The sequence below is a fragment of the Heterodontus francisci genome, chromosome 7 (genome assembly GCF_036365525.1).
Source record: "Heterodontus francisci isolate sHetFra1 chromosome 7, sHetFra1.hap1, whole genome shotgun sequence".
NCBI classification, from domain to species: Eukaryota; Metazoa; Chordata; class Chondrichthyes; order Heterodontiformes; family Heterodontidae; genus Heterodontus; species Heterodontus francisci.
In genome coordinates this window covers 115,641,507-115,664,666 of record NC_090377.1, presented here as the reverse complement: position 1 = coordinate 115,664,666, position 23,160 = coordinate 115,641,507, and the positions used below count along the sequence as shown (strand labels likewise).

General features: G+C 46.5%; 2 protein-coding genes across 9 annotated transcripts in view; both read right to left on the bottom strand.

The window, feature by feature from the left end:
- LOC137371778 (putative methyltransferase DDB_G0268948) overlaps positions 1 to 18,004 on the bottom strand; it is a 50,834-nt gene extending 32,830 nt beyond the window's left edge. The window contains exons 1-3 of one of the 7 annotated variants that reach the window (XM_068034636.1): positions 17,932 to 18,004; positions 7,769 to 7,870; positions 312 to 489 (exon numbers count right to left, since the gene is read on the bottom strand). In XM_068034636.1, coding sequence (XP_067890737.1) covers positions 312 to 489; positions 7,769 to 7,854 — 264 coding nt within the window. In that variant the 5' untranslated portion in view covers positions 7,855 to 7,870; positions 17,932 to 18,004. The other 6 variants (XM_068034637.1, XM_068034639.1, XM_068034638.1 and 3 more) reach the window with 6 other exon arrangements.
- A 3,885-nt stretch (positions 18,005 to 21,889) lies between these two features.
- Positions 21,890 to 23,160, bottom strand: part of LOC137372256 (putative methyltransferase DDB_G0268948) — a 38,009-nt gene continuing 36,738 nt past the window's right edge. For both annotated transcript variants that reach the window (XM_068035957.1, XM_068035958.1), the window contains exon 7: positions 21,890 to 22,129. In XM_068035957.1, the coding sequence (XP_067892058.1) occupies positions 21,997 to 22,129 (133 nt within the window). In that variant the 3' untranslated portion in view covers positions 21,890 to 21,996. The remainder of the gene's footprint in view (positions 22,130 to 23,160) is intronic.

The following is a 23,160-nucleotide window of genomic DNA, read 5'->3' as shown; positions in this document are numbered from 1 at the left end:
CTCCCACAAGCAGCAATGTGATAATGACCAGATAATCTGTTTTTCTGATGTTGATTGAGGATAAATGTTGGTCAGGACACCGGGGACAACTCCCCTACTCTTCTTCGAAATAGTGCCATGGGATCTTTTACATTTACCTGAGGGCAGACAGGGCCTCAGTTTAACATCTCATCTGAAAGGCAATAGTGCACACTGCCTCGGTACTGCATTGGGAATGTCAGTCAGGATTACGTGTTCATGTCTCTGGACTGGGACTTGAACTCCTGACCGTCTGACCCAGATGCTGATTTTTGGATCGGCCACATTCTCACCTTTCTCTGCAGATAGTTGAGGATGAGATTGTTGATTTCAGCAGGTGAAGAAAGGCTGAATTTCTGATTCAAGGCAGCGACTTCCTGCTCCTCAAAAAAACATCTCGCCATGTTGGTGTCTAATCGAGCAACTGGACCTCTGCCAGAATGAAAGCAAAATACTGCAGATGCTGGAAATCTGAAATAAAAACAGAAAGTGCAGGAAATACTCAACAGATCAGGCTGCAGCTCTGGAAAGAGAAACAGAGTTAACGTTTCAGGTCTGTGATCTTTCATCAGAAAGGCTCCGGCTTTTAAACTTGTTTCATGAGAGGTTACACGTCTACAGGTCTGGCCAGCAGCTGGGCACTTCTATCCTTGGCCCCTCTTTCTCTGTTCCACTGTTTACATCGCCCTGGCTCCAACAGTAGGTGAATTTCAGGACTAACTACAAGTGAATAGCTAATTTAAAGTTACCTGGGACTCCTTGCCAATCCCCAAACCCTGACCTCTGACCCTGCCCACTGCACATCACCCGGTCCTGCAAACTCTTTGCTAAAAAGTATCTTCCAAATTCCTGGACTCTGCCACCAAAACACTGCTACTCCACTGACCACACTAAGACTGAACTCCTGCCATTCTGATCTGCTGTTTAGTTGCTTACATTTTAAGGCAACTTTTTCCGGCCCACAGTCCGTGTTGGCCATAATTCCACAGTATACCCCAGGGTCCCTCACATTATATCCTGATCCCTCACAATGTACCCTGGGGTCTCTCACACTGTACCCGAGTTATATGGATGTATCACATGTGAGGCAGGATGGAATAAATCTGCTTGGATTTATGACATAACTCACAATTTGGGAGTTTTGGTTCTTTGTGCAGCCTAATAACCTTGTTTTCCACAGCCCAAATGGGTTTTTCTGTCATCTAGCTGAAGGACATTGCTGTATTCGGGGCAGTACCAACAATACTCTGAATTTTAAAATCCTCCAGGACCTGAACACACCCATCACTCACCAGGGACAGGAAAGATCATTAAGCCCCAAAGTGAACAAGCCCAGCTTCCAATCACAAGCTCCGTGTTGTGCTGGAATTGAGCACAAATAATAAAACATGTCAGTGATAACGTTCAACTTTGACATAGTGGAAAGATCGATGGCTTTGGAATCGATCAATCGCCACACACCGCCCACCACTTTCCCTTCAGTCGAAGGCAACGGGGTGATTTCCCAGGCAGGAAGCTGGAGATGTGGGGAAGAGGGGAAGAGAATGGGAAGCGGAGGGAGGGGAAGGTGCAGGGGAACGGGGAGGGGTAAGAGGGGTGGTGCAGAGAATGCAGGAGGGAGTGGGAATGGGAAGAGGGAGACGGGGAATTATGGGAAGGGGGGGCTGGAGCAAGGGGGATGAATTGGCCCTTTAGATATTGGAGTTGAGATCGCATCATGCGGGTCCCCTTCACACCCACTGCCACACAATCAACGCCAAAATAATAGTGAGCTGGCTGTGTTGAAATGCAGCTGACAGATGCACTGAGATTACTTCCGCCTCCCTCACTCAATGTCAAAGCCCTCCCTGCTCCCAACGTGCCTCTGAGTTAGTCTCAATATGATTGTCTGAATGGCCTTTTCTCATTCCACATTTTATAGACATATTGAACAGCTCAGTCACAACTCTCATCACAATGAACCACGGTACACCAACACCATTAAAAATTAACTTTATATTGTAAACGCAGTCAAAAATTAAAATAAAACATTTAAAGCATTGAGTTAAATGTGCTGGGTTTCTAAAAGCTGTTTGGAACACAACTGTTCTGAGCTCGCAGGACAACAGTCTGGTGTGTGCCCTGTCTTTTGTAAAACTGCTTGTGATGGCTGCCTGCAGTCAGAGTGTCTCATGGTGGAAGTCACATGACTACGGCAAGCCAGGAGGCAAATTAGTAAAGTTTTGAATTTCTATCCCAAAAATCCCCCTTGTCAGACAAAAAAAAGGTGCATGCATTATCATTGACATTGTGAGTTGTCTAGTTACCCACTATGAACAACAAGTTCTCATGCATTAAAATAAAAGCAAAATACTGCGGATGCTGGAAATCTGAAACAAAAACAAGAAATGCTGGATTCACTCAGCAGGTCTGGCAGCATCTGTGGAAAGAGAAGCAGAGTTAACGTTTCGGGTCAGTGACCCTTCTTCGGAACTTCCGAAGAAGGGTCACTGACCCGAAACGTTAACTCTGCTTCTCTTTCCACAGATGCTGCCAGACCTGCTGAGTGAATCCAGCATTTCTTGTTTTTGTTTAAGTTCTCATGCATTCGTTGTTTGTCATTCTGGACGTTCACCTCCACCGCGTACAATTGAGGTGACAACTGCTCTACGCAGGTCCCAAGTTGCCAGTTGGGCTGACTCTTGTTGAGAGTATTGAAGGTTTGTACTCTTACTGGCTCTCCAATGCTCATTTCTGGCAATGTTTTGGTAGTTCTGTCAACGTGAAATTTGACTTTCTGCCATTTAACCTTGTTATTGTCACTCACACCTGTTACTAGTTCTGGCTTCAGTAGCTTTTTTACAATTGGAAGAGTAGTTTGGGTGCGGCGTGACATTAGTCTTTGTACTGGACTACTTTCCATGTCTTCAGTAGGTGTGTTTCACCACTAGAGAATTCCCTTGTACACATCTGTGCCAGATTTGCTCAATTCCTTTATGATTCCTTTGGCGATTTTCACTGCCACCTCAGCCTTTCCATTTGACCGGGGATAGTGTGGTGATGAAGGATGGTGTTGGATTTCCCAATCCTTTTTGAAGTGGCTAAATTCTTCACTCGTGTACTGAGGGCCATTGTCTGTCAAAACAATGTCTGGAATACCGTAACGACTGAAGTGTGCTTTCAGGTAATCTATAATCTCACCGGTAGTCATTGAAGTCAGCTGGTTTACATTGACAAGATAATCAGTTCCTGCGAGAGTGAAGATGTCTACTCCCAGCTTCATCCATGGTCTGTCTGGGATGTCATGTGCCATCAGCGACTCTTTAGTTTGCTTAGCTTGGTACTCGTTACACTCACTGCCCTGGCTGATGTGGTCCTTGATTTCATTGTTCATGTTTGGCCAGTAGAGCACTTCTCTCACCTTCCTCAGACTCAACTCAATTCCTTGGTTGCTTGCATGATGCGCTTTAGCATCTCTCCTCTCAACTCCTTAGGGATAATGATTCTATTTCCTTTGTGCACAATGCCATATTGGGTTGTCAATTCATCTCTGTGAGCCCAATACACTGCTGTGATCACAGGAGTGTCCTTGTTGCTGTCAGGCCATCCTTTCATCACAATTTCTTGCAACACTTGGAGAGTTGGATCTTGTTGGGTAGTTCGCTTGATTTGAACAAGGTGCATGTCAGTCAGATTCAATGTCTCTGCTGGGTTGATGACTTCCAGAGCATGTCGAGCTGCAGCTTCATGTTGGATCTGGAAGATTTCACACTCTGTTGTAACATCCTCTGTACTCATAGGGAGAGCAGCTCTCGACAGCATGTCAGTGATGTACATCTGTTTCCCTTGCTTGTATGTCACTTCCAGATAGTATCTTTGTAAACGGAGTAACATCCTTTGCAGACGCTTTGAAGCAGATAGTAACGGCTTGAGGAAAATGCTTTGAAGTGGCTTGTGGTTGGACTTGACTGTCACTTTGTCTCTTCCAAGTCGCAATTGATGAGAATGTTTACAAGCAAAGACAATGGCCAGGCACTCTTTCTCGATCTGAGCATAGCATCGTTCCGTTTGCATTAACGTCCTGGATACAAATGGAACCGATTGTTCTTGCTGCATTAGGGTTGCTCCAAGTCCTGTCTCGCTGGCGTCACACTGCACAGTAACTTCATCTTTTACATCATAGTATTTCAGCACTGGCTTTGCAGTCACTAGTTGCTTGATTTTAGTGAACACTGCTTCTTGTTCTGTGCCCCAATACCACTGCACATCCTTGGCAGTGAGTTGCTGTAATGGTTCACACTCCGATGACAAATTGGGCAAAAATTTTGCTTAATAGTTGACGAATCCAACAAATCGTTGCATTGCTTTTACATCTGTTGTTCACCGCATCGCTGCTCCTGCTCTCTTCTTTTCAGGATCTGGGCAAAGTCCTTTTGCTGTCAGTACATGACCTATGTACTTGACTTTTGGCATCTTTAATTGCAATTTTTGTTTCAGCTTCCGGTTCATCTGGCGAGCTCTGTCCCTCAGTCGCACTAGATTTTGATCATGGTCAGTAATGTCTTCTTCCATTGAGTCTCCACATCCATAAACTAGCAGATCATCCACTCTCACTTCAACTCTGGGAAGATCACTATCTCATGTTTTCTGTGTTGAATCTCCTCTGGGGCCATGGAAATACCAAACGGCATGCGCAACCATCGGTATCTCCCGAACGGTATCCAGAATGTAGTTAGAAAGCTGCTGCTTTCATCCAACTTCACTTGCCAGTAACCATCCTTCATATCTAGGGTCATGAAGATTTTTTGCCAATGGTTGGTATGGGTGAGTGAGATCTCTTCAGAGTTTTATTTAGATCCTTTGGGTCAATACATACTCTCAGTTTTCCCGGTTGTTTCACTGTTACCATGCTGCTAATTTCATTCTGTCGGGGTTGTCACTTTCTTGATTACTCCCTTCTTTTCCAGCTCTTCTATCTTGTCTTTCAGGCTGGCCTTGAGGGCAGCTGAACTTTCCTTGGCAGATGCTGAATTGGTCTTACCCTCTCATCAACTTCATGATGATGTTCTCCTGGAAGACATCCTAGACCTGTAAATACATCATTGTACTCCTCTAGGATCTCTTCCGTGGTCAATGGTTTAGTGCGCTGTGACACGTTGCAAATCTCTTTTGCGCGTTGAGGGTTACCAGTCCAAGCTTTGGACTTGCTGCGGCTGAGATGAGTGGCTTTTGCTTGCCGTCTATGATCTGGAACTCCAGATCTTAACTCTTGTCATTGCATTGGGCTCTCAGAGTAATTTGTCTTCTCGGCACTAGTTTGGTGCCATCATATAGCCTCAAACATACTTTTGATGATTTCATTTTTGGATCGCCATGTTGAGCTACTTCGCAGAGGTCTGTGAAGATCATGATGTTGCATGATGCACCGGTGTCTATCTGGCACTTTATGTTGACTTGATATTCTCCTTCTGCAGTCATCATTCCAACAGTCACAAACCATTCATCACCTATCAATCTGACTGAACCAACCTGTTGTATGGTGTCTAGTGATTTGTCAGAATCATCAGCTGACATCTCTCCAGTGGCCATCCGTACCTGTTTGTTGTGCTTCCTTCCAACCAAACATTTGTGTGCCGAATGAATCAGCTTCTTGCAGTGAGAACACTGTTCTCCCCACACTAAACATGCCTTCTTTTCCTGTACGTGATCCCCTCAGCAGTATTTGAATCCTGCCCTTTGTCTGTGATCTTTCTGCCCTTTCGGCCTGGAATGTCTATCAGCATAATGCAAGGCCTGGTCTGTTCTGCCATGAATATGGTACAGCTGCTGATTTACAACCTCAGCACTTCTGCACATGTCAATCGCTTTCCTGATAGTCAGTTTGTCTTCTCTCAGTAGACGTGCTCTCACTGAGAGATCTCTTTTGCCTAATACAATCTTGTCTTTAATTAGACCATCTTTTAGAGTGCAAATTCACAGGATTCTGCGAGCTGTGTTAATTCAGTCACATACTGATTAATGGACTTGTTTTCACCTTGGGCTCTAATATTGAACACATACTGTTCATAGGTTATGTTCACTTGGGGTTCAGAGTGTGACTTCAAGGTGTTTAAACTTTCTGATGTCTGTTTTTTATGCTCTTCAGAGAGATTTAGGGTGGAATACACTTTGTAACAGTCTCTCCCCAACAGTAATAAAAGTGTAGCTACTTGTAGCTGCTCTGGTTTGCTAATTAATTTTGTTGTAATTTCATAATTTTGCCATTGCGAGTGGAAAAACTGCCAGTTCTGCTTCATACCACCTTTCATTTCGACTGGCACAGGCAGAGGAAACATTTGCAGCCAATTTCATACCCTGTGCTTTCAGCTGTTTCTCTATTACTTTTCTGTGGCTTCCTGTAGCTTTTAGCAGCTTTTAGCAGTTGTGACCATTCCTGTGACCTTCGTTCTGTAGCTGTGCTTCTAAACAGCTCTTCAACACAGGGCGGCACAGTGGCGCAGTGGTTAGTACCGCAGCCTCACAGCTCCAGCGCCCGGGTTCAATTCCGGGTACTGCCTGTGTGGAGTTTGCAAGTTCTCCCTGTGTCTGCGTGGGTTTCCTCCGGGTGCTCCGGTTTCCTCCCACACGCCAAAAGACTTGCAGGTTGATAGGTAAATTGGCCATTAGAATTTGCCCCTAGTGTAGGTAGGTGGTAGGGAAATATAGGGACAGGTGGGGATGTGGTAGGAATATGGGATTAGTGTAGGATTAGTATAAATGGGTGGTTGATGGTCGGCACAGACTCGGTGGGCCGAAGGGCCTGTTTCAGTGCTGTATCTCTGAAACTCACTCTCAGCTCCACTCTGACACCATGTTCTGAGCTCACAGGATAACAGTCTGGTGTGTACTGTGTCTTTAATGAAACTGCTTGTGATGGCTGCCTGCAGTCAGAGTGCCTCATGGTAGAGGTCACATGACTACGTCAAGCCAGGAGCCACATGAGTACAGTATCGCATTTCTATCCCAAACAGCAACTTACTAGAGCTGCTAACAGTGCAGTTTAGAATCAGAGAAGATTACATCAATTAAACGTGATCTATCATGATAATTGCTAAGGGAGTGTTTTTAGATTCTTAGCAAAAGGCTGCACAGTCTCTGAACGGAGGAGGGCGGGTGTTGAATACTGCGTTGCCGGGCAACGATCCGGTTCCCCGAATCCATCCCACCCCCTGCGCTATTTTCCAGGCGGCAGGAAGGGGTGGGTGAGGCCCTCCTACAAGCGGCAGGTAGCCGATTTAACTTGTTAAGGTAAAAGCAAAATACTGCAAATGCTGGAAATCTGAAAGAACAGAAAGTGCTGGAAATACTCATCAGGTTCTGATGAAAGGCCACAGACATGAAATGTTCACTGTTTCTCTCTCCACAGATGGTGCCAGAACTGCTGAGTATTTCCAGCACTTTGTCTTATTTCAACTAGTTAAGGGCTGACTAAGGCCGATTGTCAGAGGCCAACTGGATTTCTCCAGTGGGCCTTCAGGTCCCAGAGGTGCTGGGAAGAGGCCAGCTACCTGGGAGCAGCCTCCCAGCAGCAGACCAATGGACCAGTGCTCCCGGCAAGCTCAGAGGCCCCCCCCTCCCCCCACCCCCAGCCTACTTGACTTCAGTTACAGCTGTGGGCCGCCATGCGGACAGGGTGCCCCTTCCCACAATGGTGAGGCCGGTTTTGATTTTACATTTGAAACAGTTGGAGAGAGGCCACCTCCATCTTGGGGCACCCTCTCCCTTAACTTACCTGCAAAGGCACTTTGGGAGTTGTTGTTCTTTGTGCAAAAAATAACCTGGTTCTCCACAGCACAAACCCTCTTCGTCTTCTGTCATCTAGCGAGACAGCAATCTGGTATAAGGAGCAGTACAAACAATGCTCTGAATCTTAAAATCTGCCTGGACTTGAACACATCCATTACTCACCAGTAGCAGGAAAGAACATCAGGTGACAAATTCAACAAGCCCAGCTTCCAATCACAAGCTCTATGTGGTGTTGGAATTTAGTCCACCCTGTCAAACCTGAACATTAATACCCTGAAGTGTTTTATTATTCACAAGCTTGGCAATCGACCAAACGTCAAAACCAGGCCTCACTGTCCTTTCAATCCTATCCAAATTAATTCCTGTACGGGAAGCTGGATGATATGGGGATGGGGATGGAGAGGAGCTTGGGTGAGGGGTGGGCAGGAGTGGCAGTGGAGGGATGGCGGGGGGGCCACAGGGAGGTGCATGAGGGGATGGGGGAAAGGAAGAGGGGGTGGAGGGGGGAAAGGAGGAGTGGAATGGGGAGATGGGGGAGGAGAGGTCAGGAGCGGAGAGGTCAGGAGGGGTGCTCGGAAGAGGGAGTAGTGGGATGAAAGGGAGGAGGGGAGAAGATGAGGGGGGCGGAGGAGGGGAGGATGGAGGAGGAGAAAGTGAGGATGCAGGAGCGAGGGGTTCAGAGAGGAGAGAGGAAGCAGGGAGGAAGCGGGACTGGCATCGGGGGAGAAAGAAGGGAGGGTCGAGGGAGGTGCAGGGAGGGGAAGAGTGAGGTTACCTGGCATAAATGCAAGTGGGCCAAATGGCACCATAACATCATCAGACACTTTGTCAGGCAAAGTTTTAAACATGTCTTGAAGTCTTTCAGTCATTTTGTACTTTAACCCAGTGCTGGATTTTTTTTCCTTGCAGCTTGAGACCACCAATCAATTTCGTCCTGCATCCCTGTTGTTCCAGCTCATCCAACCTGGCCCACAATTCCTCCTCAGTTAGGATACTTGAATTGCAGTCACCACCACCATCACACCCTCCAAATCTGTCACAAATACCTTCTTGGACTTAGGGTTTTCCTTTGGCTTATGAGCTTTTCTGTGTCTCCCTTCAGAATTTAAATCTTTAATTTCTAGGTCTTCATTCTGAACTTCCTCCTGAACCTGGGTCAGTTTCCTGGGACCTTGGCGATAGGGATTTTTTATGGGAGGGGTCTCTCCTGCATCCACATGGTGTAGGGTTAGGGTCGTTCACCCTGGTTTGCCCCCGTAGATCTCTTTCAACGCTATGAGAAGCCTTGTTAGATCTCCTCTCTGTTCTGTGTTTAAATAGGAGAGTACGGTGTCCAATTTCCCTAACATTTCATTGTTAGTGAACCGGATGGTAGGCGGTTTGATTTGGGAATCCTCCTGGCCTCCTTCTAACTCATCCTGACTGTCCCTTTCACCCTCCTCTTTCCTGACTGCCTTACAGAGCTGTGCTTGTTTGCCCCTTCATGGCTGTGATATTCTTTCAACAGATTGAAATGGCACAGCCTTTGCTTTTTCCTACGATCTGTGGCGTCAATTATATAATTTACCTTCTCTTTACCACTCTGTATGGGCCACTGAATTGGGCTTTCAATGATTATCGCTGCATTAGTAATAGCACTAACACATGGCCTGTGGGCTGAAATATTCTGGCCTTGGCATGTTTATCCGCCTGCCTATTCATAGCTGTCTGGGAGGTTTTGAGGTGTTCCTGAGCCACCGCACAGGCTCTCGTGAGCCATTCTCGGAACATGGAGATGTAGTCTAACAGGGAAGATTCATCCCTGTGTCCCAAAACCCTCTCCTTGACTAGTTTTAAAGGACCTCTCACCTCGTGTCCATAAACTAATTCAAAGGAACTAAAGCCAGTGGACTCATTGGGTGTGCGCCTGGTCACAAACAGAAGAAATCCCGGCCCTTTGTCCCAGTCATGACTGATCATTGTCTTTAGGGTCCGGTGGTACTGCTGCAAAGTCCCTTGTGACTGTGGGTGGTAGGCTGAGGACTTTAGTTGGGTTATGCCCAGATTACCCATGACTTTTTGAAAAATACTGGACATAAAATTTGTGGCCTGATCCGACTGGATCTCAGCAGGCAGACCATATTGGGTGAACACTGGGTTAGTCCCTACACCATTACCTTGTCAGAGATAGTTCTTTGAGGGATAGACTCTGGAAATTGAGTAGCCACATCCATAATGGTGAGCAGATACTGGTAGCCCCATTTGTTTTCGGCATGTGTCTCACACAATCTGCCAGCACTCTGCTGAACGGTTCCCCAAAAGCCAATATGGGAATTAAGGGTGCAGGTTTTATTGCAGGTTGAGGCTTCCCCACAACCTGGCACATGTAGCAAGTCTCACAGAACTCCACCACATCCTTGTGGAGTTGTGGCCTGTGAAAATACTGTATGATGTGGCCTTAGGTTTTTCTGATAGCGACATGTCCAGCCATTGGAATGTCGTGGACTATTCTCAATATTTCCCTACGGTACCTCGGCGACACCACTACCTGGTGAACCACTGTCCACTCTTCATCTGCAGGTCTGTGAGGGGGTTTCCACTTCTTCATCAGCACCTCATCCTTTAAATAGTCGCACTCTGGAACTCCCTCTGCTTCAGCTTCAGTTTGGGCAGTCTGTGCTAACTTTTTTAACCCTGTGTCGACTTGTTGAGTCTCGACCAAGGAAGACCTGCTTAATCCATCCTCTGGGTCTTCTAACTTCCCAAAGAAGGATTCAGATAACCAGACAGTCGGGTCATCTGTCTGCAGTGCCAGTTCAGCCTCCTCTGACGGAGCTTGTTTGGCCATGGACCAGGTCACCACACAGTCAGGGAGAATGCCAGGGACCTTTTCCTGTAACTGCTCTGTCTCCCTGACCTTTTTTGGTCTTTCAAATACCACTGGAGATGCTACCACCTTTGCCCTCGCCAGATCATTACCCAGGAGCAGGTCGACTCCATCCAAATGTAAACTAAGGACAATCCCCATGGTTACTGGTCTTGAAACAAGGTCGCACTCCACGTGCACCCGGTATAAAGTTATGGGCATATACTTTCCACCCATACTATTTACTAGCAGTCTTCCCAGAATGAGGGATTGGGTGGCCCCTGTATCCCTGAGGATGACTGTGGGCTTACTCACCTCACTCGAGAGGTATGGGGGTCACTTTTCCTCTGGAAACAAAATCTTGGTCACTCTCTGGGATTTCGCTAAGTTTTCCCACACTCACAGCGATAGGTTTTACTGCCGCAGTTAGAGACACAGCCTGGTCTGCTGTGCTTTCCATCAGGGCCCCTTTTCCTGCACTGGTCTGTGTACCCTGACTAAACTTATGGGTTTTCTCTGTAACTTCCAGCAGTCAGCTCGAAGGTGACCTGCCTTGTTACAATGGAAACATACAGGTTTTTGGGCGTCACTCCTGCTCTCAGCACCAACCTTTTTGGCCCGAGGAGGGCCCCCTGTGTTTCCAGCTCTCCCTTCTTGCCCAGGGCTGTTCATCCTCCTATCACCCTCCCACCTTCTATTCTTTTCAGGATTTTGGAGCTGACTAGGGAATGGTTTCCCTTGGCGCAAGGGCTTGTGAATTGGGCCAGGATTGCTGCCTACCTGGCTCCTAGAACGTTTTGTTCTTCCACGTGGTTTCTTATGGAAAGGGGAAGTGAGCTTTTGAACTCGTCGAGGAGGATCACTTCTCTGAGGTTTTCATTGGTGGACTCTATCTTAAGTACCCGTTACGCATTGGTTGAAAGCAAGCTGCTTAACTTTTCAAACTCAGGGTAAGTTTATTTAGGCTGTTTTCGGCGGGTTCAGAATTTTTGGCGGTACACCTTTGGTACTAGCTCATATGTACCCAGGATAGCATTTTAAAATCTCATAGTCTGATAAACTCTCATCAGGCAACAGTGAATAAACCTCATGGGCTTTTCCTGTAAGTTTGCTAAAATAATACAAACTTGCGCACGAAACTACAACCCAATTTGATGACACGTAACCAAAAGAAATGTAATGTTTACATGGTACGTCATCCAAAGGAAGGATGATGAAAAAATTTAAACTTGAACCTGAAATGGCTGCTATAAGCAATGTCAGCTGTAGTTATTGTAAGATGGAGGAGTGAATGAAATGAATATGTACTGTTACAATCGACCGCTCAAGTCAAAGCCCCCAATCAAAATATACGATTCTGATTGTGGTGGGAGAAATGCAAAGTTAATTCAATCCCGTCCCTCTGCAGCTTTCCCCTTCATTATCAACCACACAGCCAATTTTTATATCATCTGCAACTTCTTAATCAGATCCCTACATTCAAGTCCAAATCATTGATATGTACTGCAAAAAGCAAGGGACCTAGTACTGAGCCTTGTGGAACCCCACTGGAAACAGCCTTCCAATCACAAAACTACCCATCAGCCAATTTCCTTTGCTTCCTGCCTCTCAGCTGATTTTGGATCCAACTTGCCATTTTGCCTTGTACCCCATGGGTTATTACTTTTGTGACAGTCTGCCATGTGGGACCTTATAAAAAGCCTTGCTAAAATCCATATAGACTGCATCAAATGCACTACCCTCATTAACCCACCTTGTTACCTCCTCAAAAAAATTCACTCATGTTAGTCAGACATGCCCTTCCTTTAACAAATCCATGTTGACTGTCTTTCTAAATGAAGCTTTATCCCGTCTCTCAGAATTTTTTGAAACAGTTTTCCCACCACCAGGGTTGGGCTGACTGGCCTGGAATTACTTGGTCTATCACTTTCCCCCGATTCAAACATTAGTACGCTGTTAGCTATATTTATTTAAAAAATCTTTGTTTTTTCATTGATTTTACTTACCAATTTTTTTCACCCCTCCATTTTTTATACTCCACTAGGTTTTCCGCAATATTGAGCCCTGTTATCAGATTGTCCTTCTTTCTTTATCCTCTCCTTTAAGACCCTCGACATTCAGGGGCTCTGGATTTGTTAGTCCCACCCTTTTTGGTTAAGGGAACATACTTGCTCTGAATCCTCATTAGCTCTTCCTTGATGCCTCCGAATGATCTGGCACTGATTGACCTTCAAGTCGCTGATTTCAGTCCACTTTAGCTAAATCACATCTCAGCTTAGTAAAATTAGCTTTCCCCAGTTGAGCTCTTTTATTCCTGGTCTTTCTTTGACCTTTTCCATAATTAATGTAAATCTAATTGAATTATGATCACTTCCACCAAAGTGCACCCCCATTGATACCCCTTCCACCTGCTCAGCTTCATTCCCTAAAGCTAAGTCCAGAACAGCCTCCTCTCTTGTTGGGCTTGCTACGCACTGGCTGAAAAAGTTTTCATGAATACATTTTAAGAATTCCGCTCTCTCTGTGCCTTTCACACTAATTCTATCCCAATTAATATTGGGTTTAGTTTAAATCCCCCACTATTACTGCAGTATTATTTTTGCACTTCTCAGAGATTTGCTTCATATTTGTTCTTCTATCTCCCTCTGACTGTTTGGCGACCTGTAGTACACTCCCAGCAGTGTGATTGCCCCATTTCTGTTCTTCAGTTTAACCCATATGGCCTCATTTGATGATTCCTGTTCCATATCTTCCCCCCCACCCCCCCACACCCCACAGTTCGATTTGTTTTCTAAATCAATGATGCCACACCACCCTCTTCTTTAACCCTCTCTCTATCTCGTCTGAAAACCCAGTAACCAGGAATGTTGAGTTGCCATTCCTGCCCTTCTTTCAGCAATGTCTCAGTAACAGCTATAATATCATACTCCTATGTGTCAATCTGTGTCCTCAGCTCATCTGCCTTATTCCCTAGACTTCTTGCATTGAAGGATATATCATTTAGCACTATCAAACTACCTTGTCTATTTTCGAGCCTTTGTTTCCTCTGCCTTCCAAACACACTTACTAATTGTCTGCTTTCCATTTGCTACTTTTCTCCTCTCCCTTCTGAATCTACTCTCAGGTTCCCATCCCCTGTCAAGATATTTTAAACCCTCCCCAACATCACGAGCAAAATTCCCTGTGAGTATCTGGGTCCCAGCCCTGTTGAGCTGCAGCCCATTTGGCTTGTACAGGTCCCACCCACCCCCCAGAAGTGGTCCCAATATCAGGAATCTAAAGTCCTCCCTCCTGCACCATCTTTCCAGCCTTGTATTCATGAGATCTATCTTCCTCTTTCTGCACTCACCAGCAGGTGGCACCAGGATTAATTGGGATATTACTATCTTTGAGGTCCTGCTTTTCAATTTCTCTCCCTAAATTCGGCCTTCAGGTCCTCATCTCTCTTTATGTCTATGTCATTGGTGCCAATACAGACCACAACCTCTGGCTGTTCACCCTCCCCATTCAGAACGTCCTGCAGCCGCTCAGTGATGTCCTTGACCCTGGCACCAGGGAGGCAACATATGATCCTGGTGTCACAACAGTGGCCGCAGAGCACCTATCTGTTCCCAATATCAAATCCCCTACCACTATTGCTCTTCTACTCTTCTTCCTCCCCCACTAGTCAGCTCAGCCACACATGATGCCATGGACTTGGCTCTGGCTGCACTCCCCAGGGGAACCATCACTCTCACCAGTATTCAGAACCAAATACTGGTTGGAGAGTGAGATGCACTCATGGGATCCCTGCCCTGCCTGTCTTGTCCTCCTTGTGGTCACCCACTCCCTCTCTGCCTGCACATTGTTAAGCTGCGGGGTGACCACCTCCAGAAATTTGCTATCCATGAAGTTCCAGCCTCGTGGATGCCCCGTAGTGACTCCAGCTGCCGTTCAAGTTCCAAAACCCGGAGAGAGAAATGCACCTCTTCCCTCACTGTGCTGAATTCCCTCACAGACCTGGGATCAAACCTTTTACTCAGCAAACCATCTAGTGGGAGAATGATTAAAAAAGTGACAACTTCTGTTGGATTTGTGGGCTTTGCTTTGTGGAGTACTTTCGTGTTTGGTGGGGTTGTTGATCCAGTGAAGGTTTACTCTGTGGGCTGACAGTGGGTTAATTAAATATTGGAACATTAACATTTTGAATATCCATGGTGTAACATGGCAACTGAAGTCAGGGGGAACGTCCTCTATCTAAGAACAGAGCTCGTCTCTTCTAATCTCTGCTATCCTATATAACTGGAGTTCCCACTGTATCTACTCGTGTGTGCATTCTGGCTGCTGCTCTTGACCACATCTATTATTTCTACCTCTCCTTCTTTCCTCCTGTTTTCTCTTGGGACCTTGTCTCCTGACTCCTCCCCTTCCTTACCTCCCAGTAAAACCTCTTCTCATTTCTCCTCCCTTGGTTACTTTGTCCACCCTAATCCCTCCTCCAACCCAGCACAGTTTCTCTGCCTTCCTCCTCTCCTGCTACACTTCCGAGCTTGAATTCCCCTTGGATAACCCACATCTTCCCTCTGTGCCTCTCCTTGTGTTCCCTGAAGTGTTCATTGAGGCACTCACTGCTGTCATACATGCTATGTGCTTGTGATGTTACCTGTGCCTGGATTTGACTTTCTGTCTTCCAGGATTTTGATCAAGACTCGATCTTTATCTTTAAATTGTTGTGATGGAACAGCAACAACTGCCCCATCCTCCTCTCTTAACCTTCCCCCAGCAGGGGGTTAATCTCATCGACCTTCTTCCCATCCTGTCTGCCCCATTTGCACTATCTTGTTGGACTCTGCCAGCTCATATCACTCTGATCCCCTTGTGCATCACAATACGGATACTCCCCACCCTTCTAGAGCCATGGGAGAGGTGAGAGAAAACAGCTGGAAATCTAGGCCGTTCAGAGCAGAAAATATCCTGAACATTCCTCTCCAATCTCTTCAGTCAGCAGTCCAGGAGATCACAATGACCTTGATTTATTCTGTAGGATACCAGCCTACTGTATGTGGTGATCTCCAGAAACAGATCCAGCTCGAGATTATATCCCATCTCTGGTCCACCCACAGGAGAATGCCATATCAGGAGAGGGGATAGAACCTGCCGCGGTAGCAAGTGCTAAATTAGCAATGATACTTCCGATGTATGCATCATGAGGGATAACACACAGATATCTGCATGTGCTCAGTGTGAAAGTTTAGCCAAACCAAAGAACGTTGCAGGTTAATAATACAAGCAGATTACGAATCAAAGATTAAGAGGTTGTTTGAGGTGTTTAATATGAAGACAAATTATTTCTGCTGGAGGGCGAGTCCAGAACATGGGGACATAAACTATGAATTGGAGCCAGGGGTCATTCAGGGGTGATATCCGCAAGCATCAATTCACAGTTTTTTGAGACTTAGTTCAAAGATTGTTTGCTGTATTATCCAGTCTCACCTCCCTTTGTCAGAGAACGTGATGGCATCAAATATTTCTTTGTATTCATTCCGAACAATACAAGTTGTTGTTGCATTGTAAGAATTGGATTCCTGGGGCCTACCACAGTGTGGGGTTAATTGTTCATTTGTGGCCTCCACGAACCCATTCATAGCAGAGAATATGAATGTATATTTCAGTTTATACACAAAGCCCTGGTTAGACCACACCTGTAGTATAATGAGCAGTTCTGGACATCACACCTTAAGAACGATACATTGGGCTGGATTTTACAGTCGCCCCCTGACATCGTGACTCCTGGCTGGGGGAGGGGAGGGGTGTGCAGCAAAATGCCTCTGCCAAAGACCCAGCACGGCCTCGACGCTGGGAAGACTCGACCCAATATTGCCGGCGGTGGACAGGCCTCAGGCTGCCCCCCCTACCCCATCCGCTGCTCGGAAATGGGAGCCCAATTTACATATTGAAAAAAATGCAAATGAAGGAATGAATTACTTACTCACGCCCTCTGTCATTCCGCTCCAATATTAGTGCCGACAGCCAGCACTCCCGTGCCATCAGATCTCCATCTGGAGATCCAAGGCGTAACACTGGTGGTGGAGGGTGGTGGGGAGCAGGTAAGTTTCTCTGTGCGGTGGCGGGGAGCGGTGTCAGAGTAATTTGATTGGTGTAGGGGATGGTGGGATGGGGTAAATATTCAAGTTTGTGAACTTTGTGGAGGGGGGAAGGTCAGGTGCACATTAAATGTATGGTTGTTGGGTGGGTGGTGGGAGAGGGGCTAGATCAAAAAATTAAACATTTTACAACACATTTCCCTTTAAAAATGTAAATTGCAATGTGGGGCTCGAAGCCCTTTAAAAATAGCGTCGATGCCTGTGCAGTGGCGCCTGATGACATTGCAGGGGACGGACCGCCCGCCCCCTCCACGTCAATGAGCCACCATGTTTAATATCACGTTGGCTCCGTGAACTATGGTCCGCGCATGTGGGTCGCCATTGTTTGTGGCCGCTGAACATAAATTTCAGCCCATTGTCCTTCGATCCCTCAATGATGGCAGAGCCCAGCACAGGAGCGCAGAAGACAAGGCTGAAACATTTGCAACCATCTGTAACCAGAAGTGCTGAGTGGATGATCCATCTCGGCCTCCTCTTGAGTTTCCCAAGATCAGCGAAGCCAGTCTTCAGCCAATTCACTTCACTTGATGTGATATCAAGAAATGGCTGAGCACATTAGATACACAAAGGCTATGGGTATTGACAACAGTCCGGTTGTCGTGCTGAAGACTTGTGCTCCAGAACCAGCCACGCCCCTAGCCAAGTTGTTCCAATACAGTTACAACACTGACATCTGCCTGGCAATGTGGAAAATTGCTCAGATATGTCCTGTCCACAAAAAGCAGAACCAATGCAATTACTGCCCTATTCTCAATCACCAGAAAAGTGATGGGAATTGTCATTGACAGTGCTAACAAACTGCAATAACTCAGCAATAGCTTGCTCACTGATACTCAGTTTGGGTTCCACGAGGGCCAGGTGGTTCCAGACCTCATTACAGCCTTGGTCCAAACATGAACAAAAGAGCTGAATTCCAGAGGTGCGGTGAGAGTGACTGTCATTGATATCAAGGAGTCCTAGTAAAATTCAAGTCAATGGGAATTGTGGAAAACTCTGCCCTGGCTGTTGTCATACCTGGCACAAAGGAAGATGGTTGTGGTTGTTGGATGCCAATCATCTCAGCCCCAGGACAGGAATGGACTTGCGTGAGGAGCATGCCTTGAGCATTTGCCTTCCGGGACAGGAGTGGACCTGCAGGGAGAACATGCCTCGAGCACTTACCTTCCAGGAGAGCAGCAGACAGAAGTCCAGGCACACCGGAGTTTAAAAAAACAAAGTGAGCAGTAATGTCACAGAAAGCTGCAAGGTTGCTGAGTAACTGCTGTTAGGAAATAACACGAAATAGCTGGATTAGTACACTACTGTTAGGGTGTGTGTGTAAATAGCTTCATAATTAGAAACAAGTGAGTAGCTGTTTTTTTTGAGTAAATTTTATTTTAACTAGTGAACTGTATTGATTATTTTAGCAGAATTTATCAGTACTAGTAAGGTATTATTAATAATTCGAAGGTGTTGTAATATTGTTAAAGTTTTTTTTTAGCAGTAGCAAAGGGTCAACTAATAAATAAAGGAATGGCAGGGTTGCGTCAACCTCAAGAGTGCACCTCCCATGCTATGTGGGAGCTTGAGAATGCTTCCCATATCCTGGAGAACCATTAGTGCAGGAAGTGTCGTCAATTGCAGCAGTTTGAGCTCCGGTTTTGCCACTTGAGCAGCAGCTGGTGACACTGCGGTGCATTCATGAGGATTTGAGCTACGTAGATAGCACGTTTATAGATGTGGTCACTCCACAGCTTACGAGTATGCAGGGAGAGAGGGAATGGATGACCACCAGACAGTCAAAAAGAATCAGGCAGATAGTGCAGGAGACCCTTGAGTGCATCTCACTCTCTAACAGGTATTCAGTGCTGAACACTGAGGAAGTGATGCTTTACCTGGGGAGTGCAGCCAGAGCCAAGTCCGTGGTACCACGGGTGTCTCAGCTGCACAGGAGGTTACAGGGAAGACTGGAAGAGCCATAGTGATAGGTGATTCAACAGTCAGGGGAACAGACAGGCGTTTCTGTGGCCGCAGACGTGAATCCAAGATAGTGTGTTGTTTCTGGTGCCAGGGTCAAAGATGTCACTGAGCGGCTACAGAGCATCCTGAAGGGTGAGGGTGAACAGCCAGCAGTCACGGTTCACAGTTCACGGAACCAACGACATAAGTAGAAAGAGGGATATGGTCTTGCAGTCAAAATTTAGGGAGCTAGGGAAGAAATTAGTAAGCAGGACCTCAAAAGTAGTAATCTCTGGATTACTCCCAGTGCCACGAGCAAGTGAGTATAGAAATAGAAGGATAAGACAGATGAATGCATGGCTGGAAAGATGGTGCAGGAGGGAGGGCTTCAGATCCCTGGGACATTGGGACCAGCTCTGGGGCAGATGGGACCTGTACAGGCTGGATGGGTTGCATCTGAACAGAGCCAGGACTGAGTTCCTTGCGGGACGTTTTGCTCGTGCTGTTGGGGAGGGTTTAAACTAGTTTGGCAGGGAGATGGGGACCTGAAGGTCGACTCAGCTAGGACAAAATCAGAAATTAAAATGGAAGGCGGAAAATTATTGAATGAGTCTGGAAGGCAGAGGAAACCAGGGTTGGAAAATAAAGCGTTTGGCAGTGCTCAAGGGTATCTATTTCAATTAAAAGTGTATAAAGGAAACCCAACCCGAGCCTGAATGCCGGACCCGGAAGTCTGACCCGACCCGAACCTAACCTGACACATGTCATCGGGATCCTTCCGGGTCGGGTCAGATAGCAGGCCTTTACCCATGTACTGATGTAAAGACCTGCTACCCGACCTGACCCCTATTACAGAAACATGGCTGAAGAAGGGACAGGAATGGCAGCACAACGTTCCTGGTTACAGGATTTTCAGACGCCATAGCATACACGGCACAGCATAGCATACGGGACAAGTGCTGGAAAATGGGATTAGAATATTTAGGGGCTTGATGGCCGGCACAGACACGATAGGCTGAATGGACTGTTTCTGTGCTGTATAACTCTATGACTCTATGATAGGGAGGGAGATAAGAAAGGAGGGGTGGTGGCAATTTTGGTCAAGGAAACTAAAAGGGCCAATCACACTGCAGGTAGTGTACTATAGACGCCCAAACAGGCAGAGGGAAATAGAAGAACAGATATGTAGGCAAATCTCTGAGAAGTGCAGGAACAATAGGGCAGTAATAGGGTATTTTAATTATCCCAATATTATCTGGGATAGTTTTAGTATGAAAGGAATTGTGGGAGCAGAATTCTTGAGGTGCATTACATTCAGAGTAAGAGGACAACTAAGGAGAGAGTAGGGCCCATAAAAGACCAAAAGGGTAACCTATGAGTAAGAACAGAAGATATTGGTATGGTTCTGAATGAATACTTTGCGTCTGTCTTCACTAAAGAGGGGGACGATGCAGATATTGTAGATAAGGAAGAGGGGTGTGAAGTATTGGATGTGGTACACATCGGGAGAGAGGAAGCATTAATGGGATTAGCGTCCTTGAAAGTTGATAAATCATCAGGGCCAGATTAAATGCATCCTGGGCTGTTAAAAGAAGCAAGAGAGGAAATAGCAGAGGGTCTGACCATCATTTTCCAGTCCTCACTGGATTTAGGTGTGTTGCTGAAGGATTGGAGAATTACTAACGTTGTACCTCTGTTTAAAAAGGGAGCGTAGGATAGGCTGAATAATTACAGGCCAGTCAGTCCGACCTCAGTCGTGGACAAATTATTGGAATCTATTCTGAGAAACAAGATAAACTGTCACTTAGTAAGGCATAGATTAATCAAGGATCGTCAGCATGGATTTGTTAAGGGAAGGTCTTGTTTGACCAACTTGATCGAATTTTTTGAAGAAGTAACAAGGAAGATAGATGAGGGTAGTGGAGTTGATGTGGTCTACTTGGATTTTAGCCAAGGCTTTTGACAAGGTGCCACATGGCAGACTGGTTAAAAAAATAAAAGCCCATGGGATCCAGGGAAATGCAGCAAGGTGGATAAAAATTTGGCTCAGTGGCAGGAAACAAAGAGTAATTGTTGACGGGTGTTTTGGCGATTGGAGGGCTGTTTCCAGTGGCGTTCCTCAGGGCTCAGTACAGGGTCCCCTCCTTTTTTGTGGTGTATATTAACGATTTGCAAATAAATATAGGGGGCACGATCAAGAAGTTTGCGGACGACACAAAGATTGGCCTGTGGTAGATTGTGAGGAGGACAGCTGCAGGCTGCAGGAAGATATTGATAGTCTGGTCAGATTAGCAGAAAAGTGGAAAATGGAATTCAACTTGGAGAAGTGTGAGGTGATGCATTTGAGGAGGTCAAACAAGGCAAAGGAATACACGATTAATGGGAAAATACTGAGAAGTGTAGAGGAAGTGAGGGACCTTGGAGTGAATGTCCACAGATCCCTGAAGGTAGCAGCACAGGTCGATAAGGTGGTTAAGAAGACATATGGAATCCTTTCCTTTATTAGCTGAGGTATAGAATATATGAGCAGGGAGGTTATGCTGGAACTGTATAACTCATTGCTTAGGCCACAACTTGAGTACTGTGTGCAGTTCTAGTCACCTCATTACAGAAAGGATGCAATTGCACGAGAGAGGGTACAGAGCAGATTTACGAGGATGTTGCCAGGACCAGAAAAATGCACCTATGAGGAAAGATTGGATAGGCTGGGGTTGTTCTCCTTAAAACAGAGAAGGCTGAGGGGAGATCTGATTGAAATGTACAAAATTTTGAGGGGCCTGGATAGAGTGGAGGTGACGGGTCTATTCACCTCAGCAGAGAGGTCAGCGATGAGGGGGCAGAGATTTAAAGTGATTGGTAAAAGAATTAGAGGGGAGATGAGGAATACCTTTTTCACCCAGAGTGGGGTTGGGATCTGGAACTCACTGCCTGAAAGGGTTGTTGAGTCAGAGACCCTCAACTCATTCAAAAGGAGTCTGGATATGCACCTCAAGTGCCGTTAGCTGCAGGGCTACGGACCAAATGCTGGAAGGTGGGATTAGAATGGGTGGATTGTTTTTCGGCCAGCACAGACACGAAGGGCCAAGTGACCTCTTTCTGTGCCTTAAAATTTCTACAATTCTATTTCTATTCTATGCCCTTTATTCAATAAAAACTGACTATAATTGAACCACACCGAAAGTATTTTTTAAATTCCTCGGACAATCCGTTTATTTATGCCGTTTTCAAATTGGATCCATTTCTGATTAAATCCTGTCCTGGGAGAGTCAGAGGGTCTTTTGATCGAAGTTAGTCTGTGTCACAAGAAGGATTCTGGGAGGAAGGCTGTGAACATCTCTCAGGTTTGCTCGCCAAGAGGCAAAAATATTTGACACTGAATTCCACGGCGGTTTCACTGGACACTCCCATGGCCTTCAGAAGTCTAGAGGGAGAGAGGGAGTGAAAATTACAGTTTAATCTTTTTTTATTAATTCAAGGGATGTGGGCATCACTGGCCAGGCCAACATTTATTGCCATCCCTAATTGCCCTTGAGAAGGTGGTGGTGAGCTGCCTTCTTGAACCGCTGCAGTCCATGTTGGTTAGGTACACCCCCATGTGCTGTTAGGAATGGAGTTCCAGGATTTTGACCCAGCCACAGAGAAGGAACGGCGATGTAGTTCCAAGTCAGGATGGTGTGTGACTTGGAGGGGAACTTGCAAGTGGTGGTGTTCCCATGCATCTGCTGCCCTTGGCCGTCTAGGTCGCGGGTTTGGGAGGCACTATCGAAGTAGCCTTGGTGAGTTGCTGCAGTGCATCTTGTAGATGGTACACACTGCTGCCACTGTGCGTCGGTGGTGGAGGGAGTGAATGTTTAAGGTGGTGGATGGAATGCCAATCAAGTGGGCTGCTTTTTCCTGGATGGTGTGGAGCTTCTTGAGTGTTGTTGGAGCTGCACCCATTAAGGCAAGTGGAGAGTATTCCATCACATTCCTGACTTGTGCCTTGTAGATGGTGGCGGGAATTTTACGCCATCCCGGCAAGCGGGATGGTGGCGGGGGGGGCGGCGTAAAATGGAGCGGGAGGTTCCGGGAGGCCTTCCTGACCTGCTCCCACCTCCGCCGCCACTTTAATCGGGCGGCTGGGGTGATAAACGAGGCCCGCCTTCCCCAGGCCAATAAAGGCCCTTAAACGCCGATTTTATGTGTGGTTGGTCAGGCAGCCGAGGACCGGAGAAGCCGCCTGGCAAAACCAGGCAGTCTCCAAGCATTCCAGGGTGGCCCTCATGATCGGACACCCTATGCCTGATGGAGGGCTGCCCCTGCTACCCCAACTACCCCCAAGACACAACACGACCCCCTTCCCTCCAATCGAGCTTGCCTAACCAGGGCCCAACCGATTACCCCCTGCGAAGCAACCAAAACTTGCCTGCTGTCGCAGCTCCCAGGTATCCTTCCTTCATGCTGGGCTGCAGT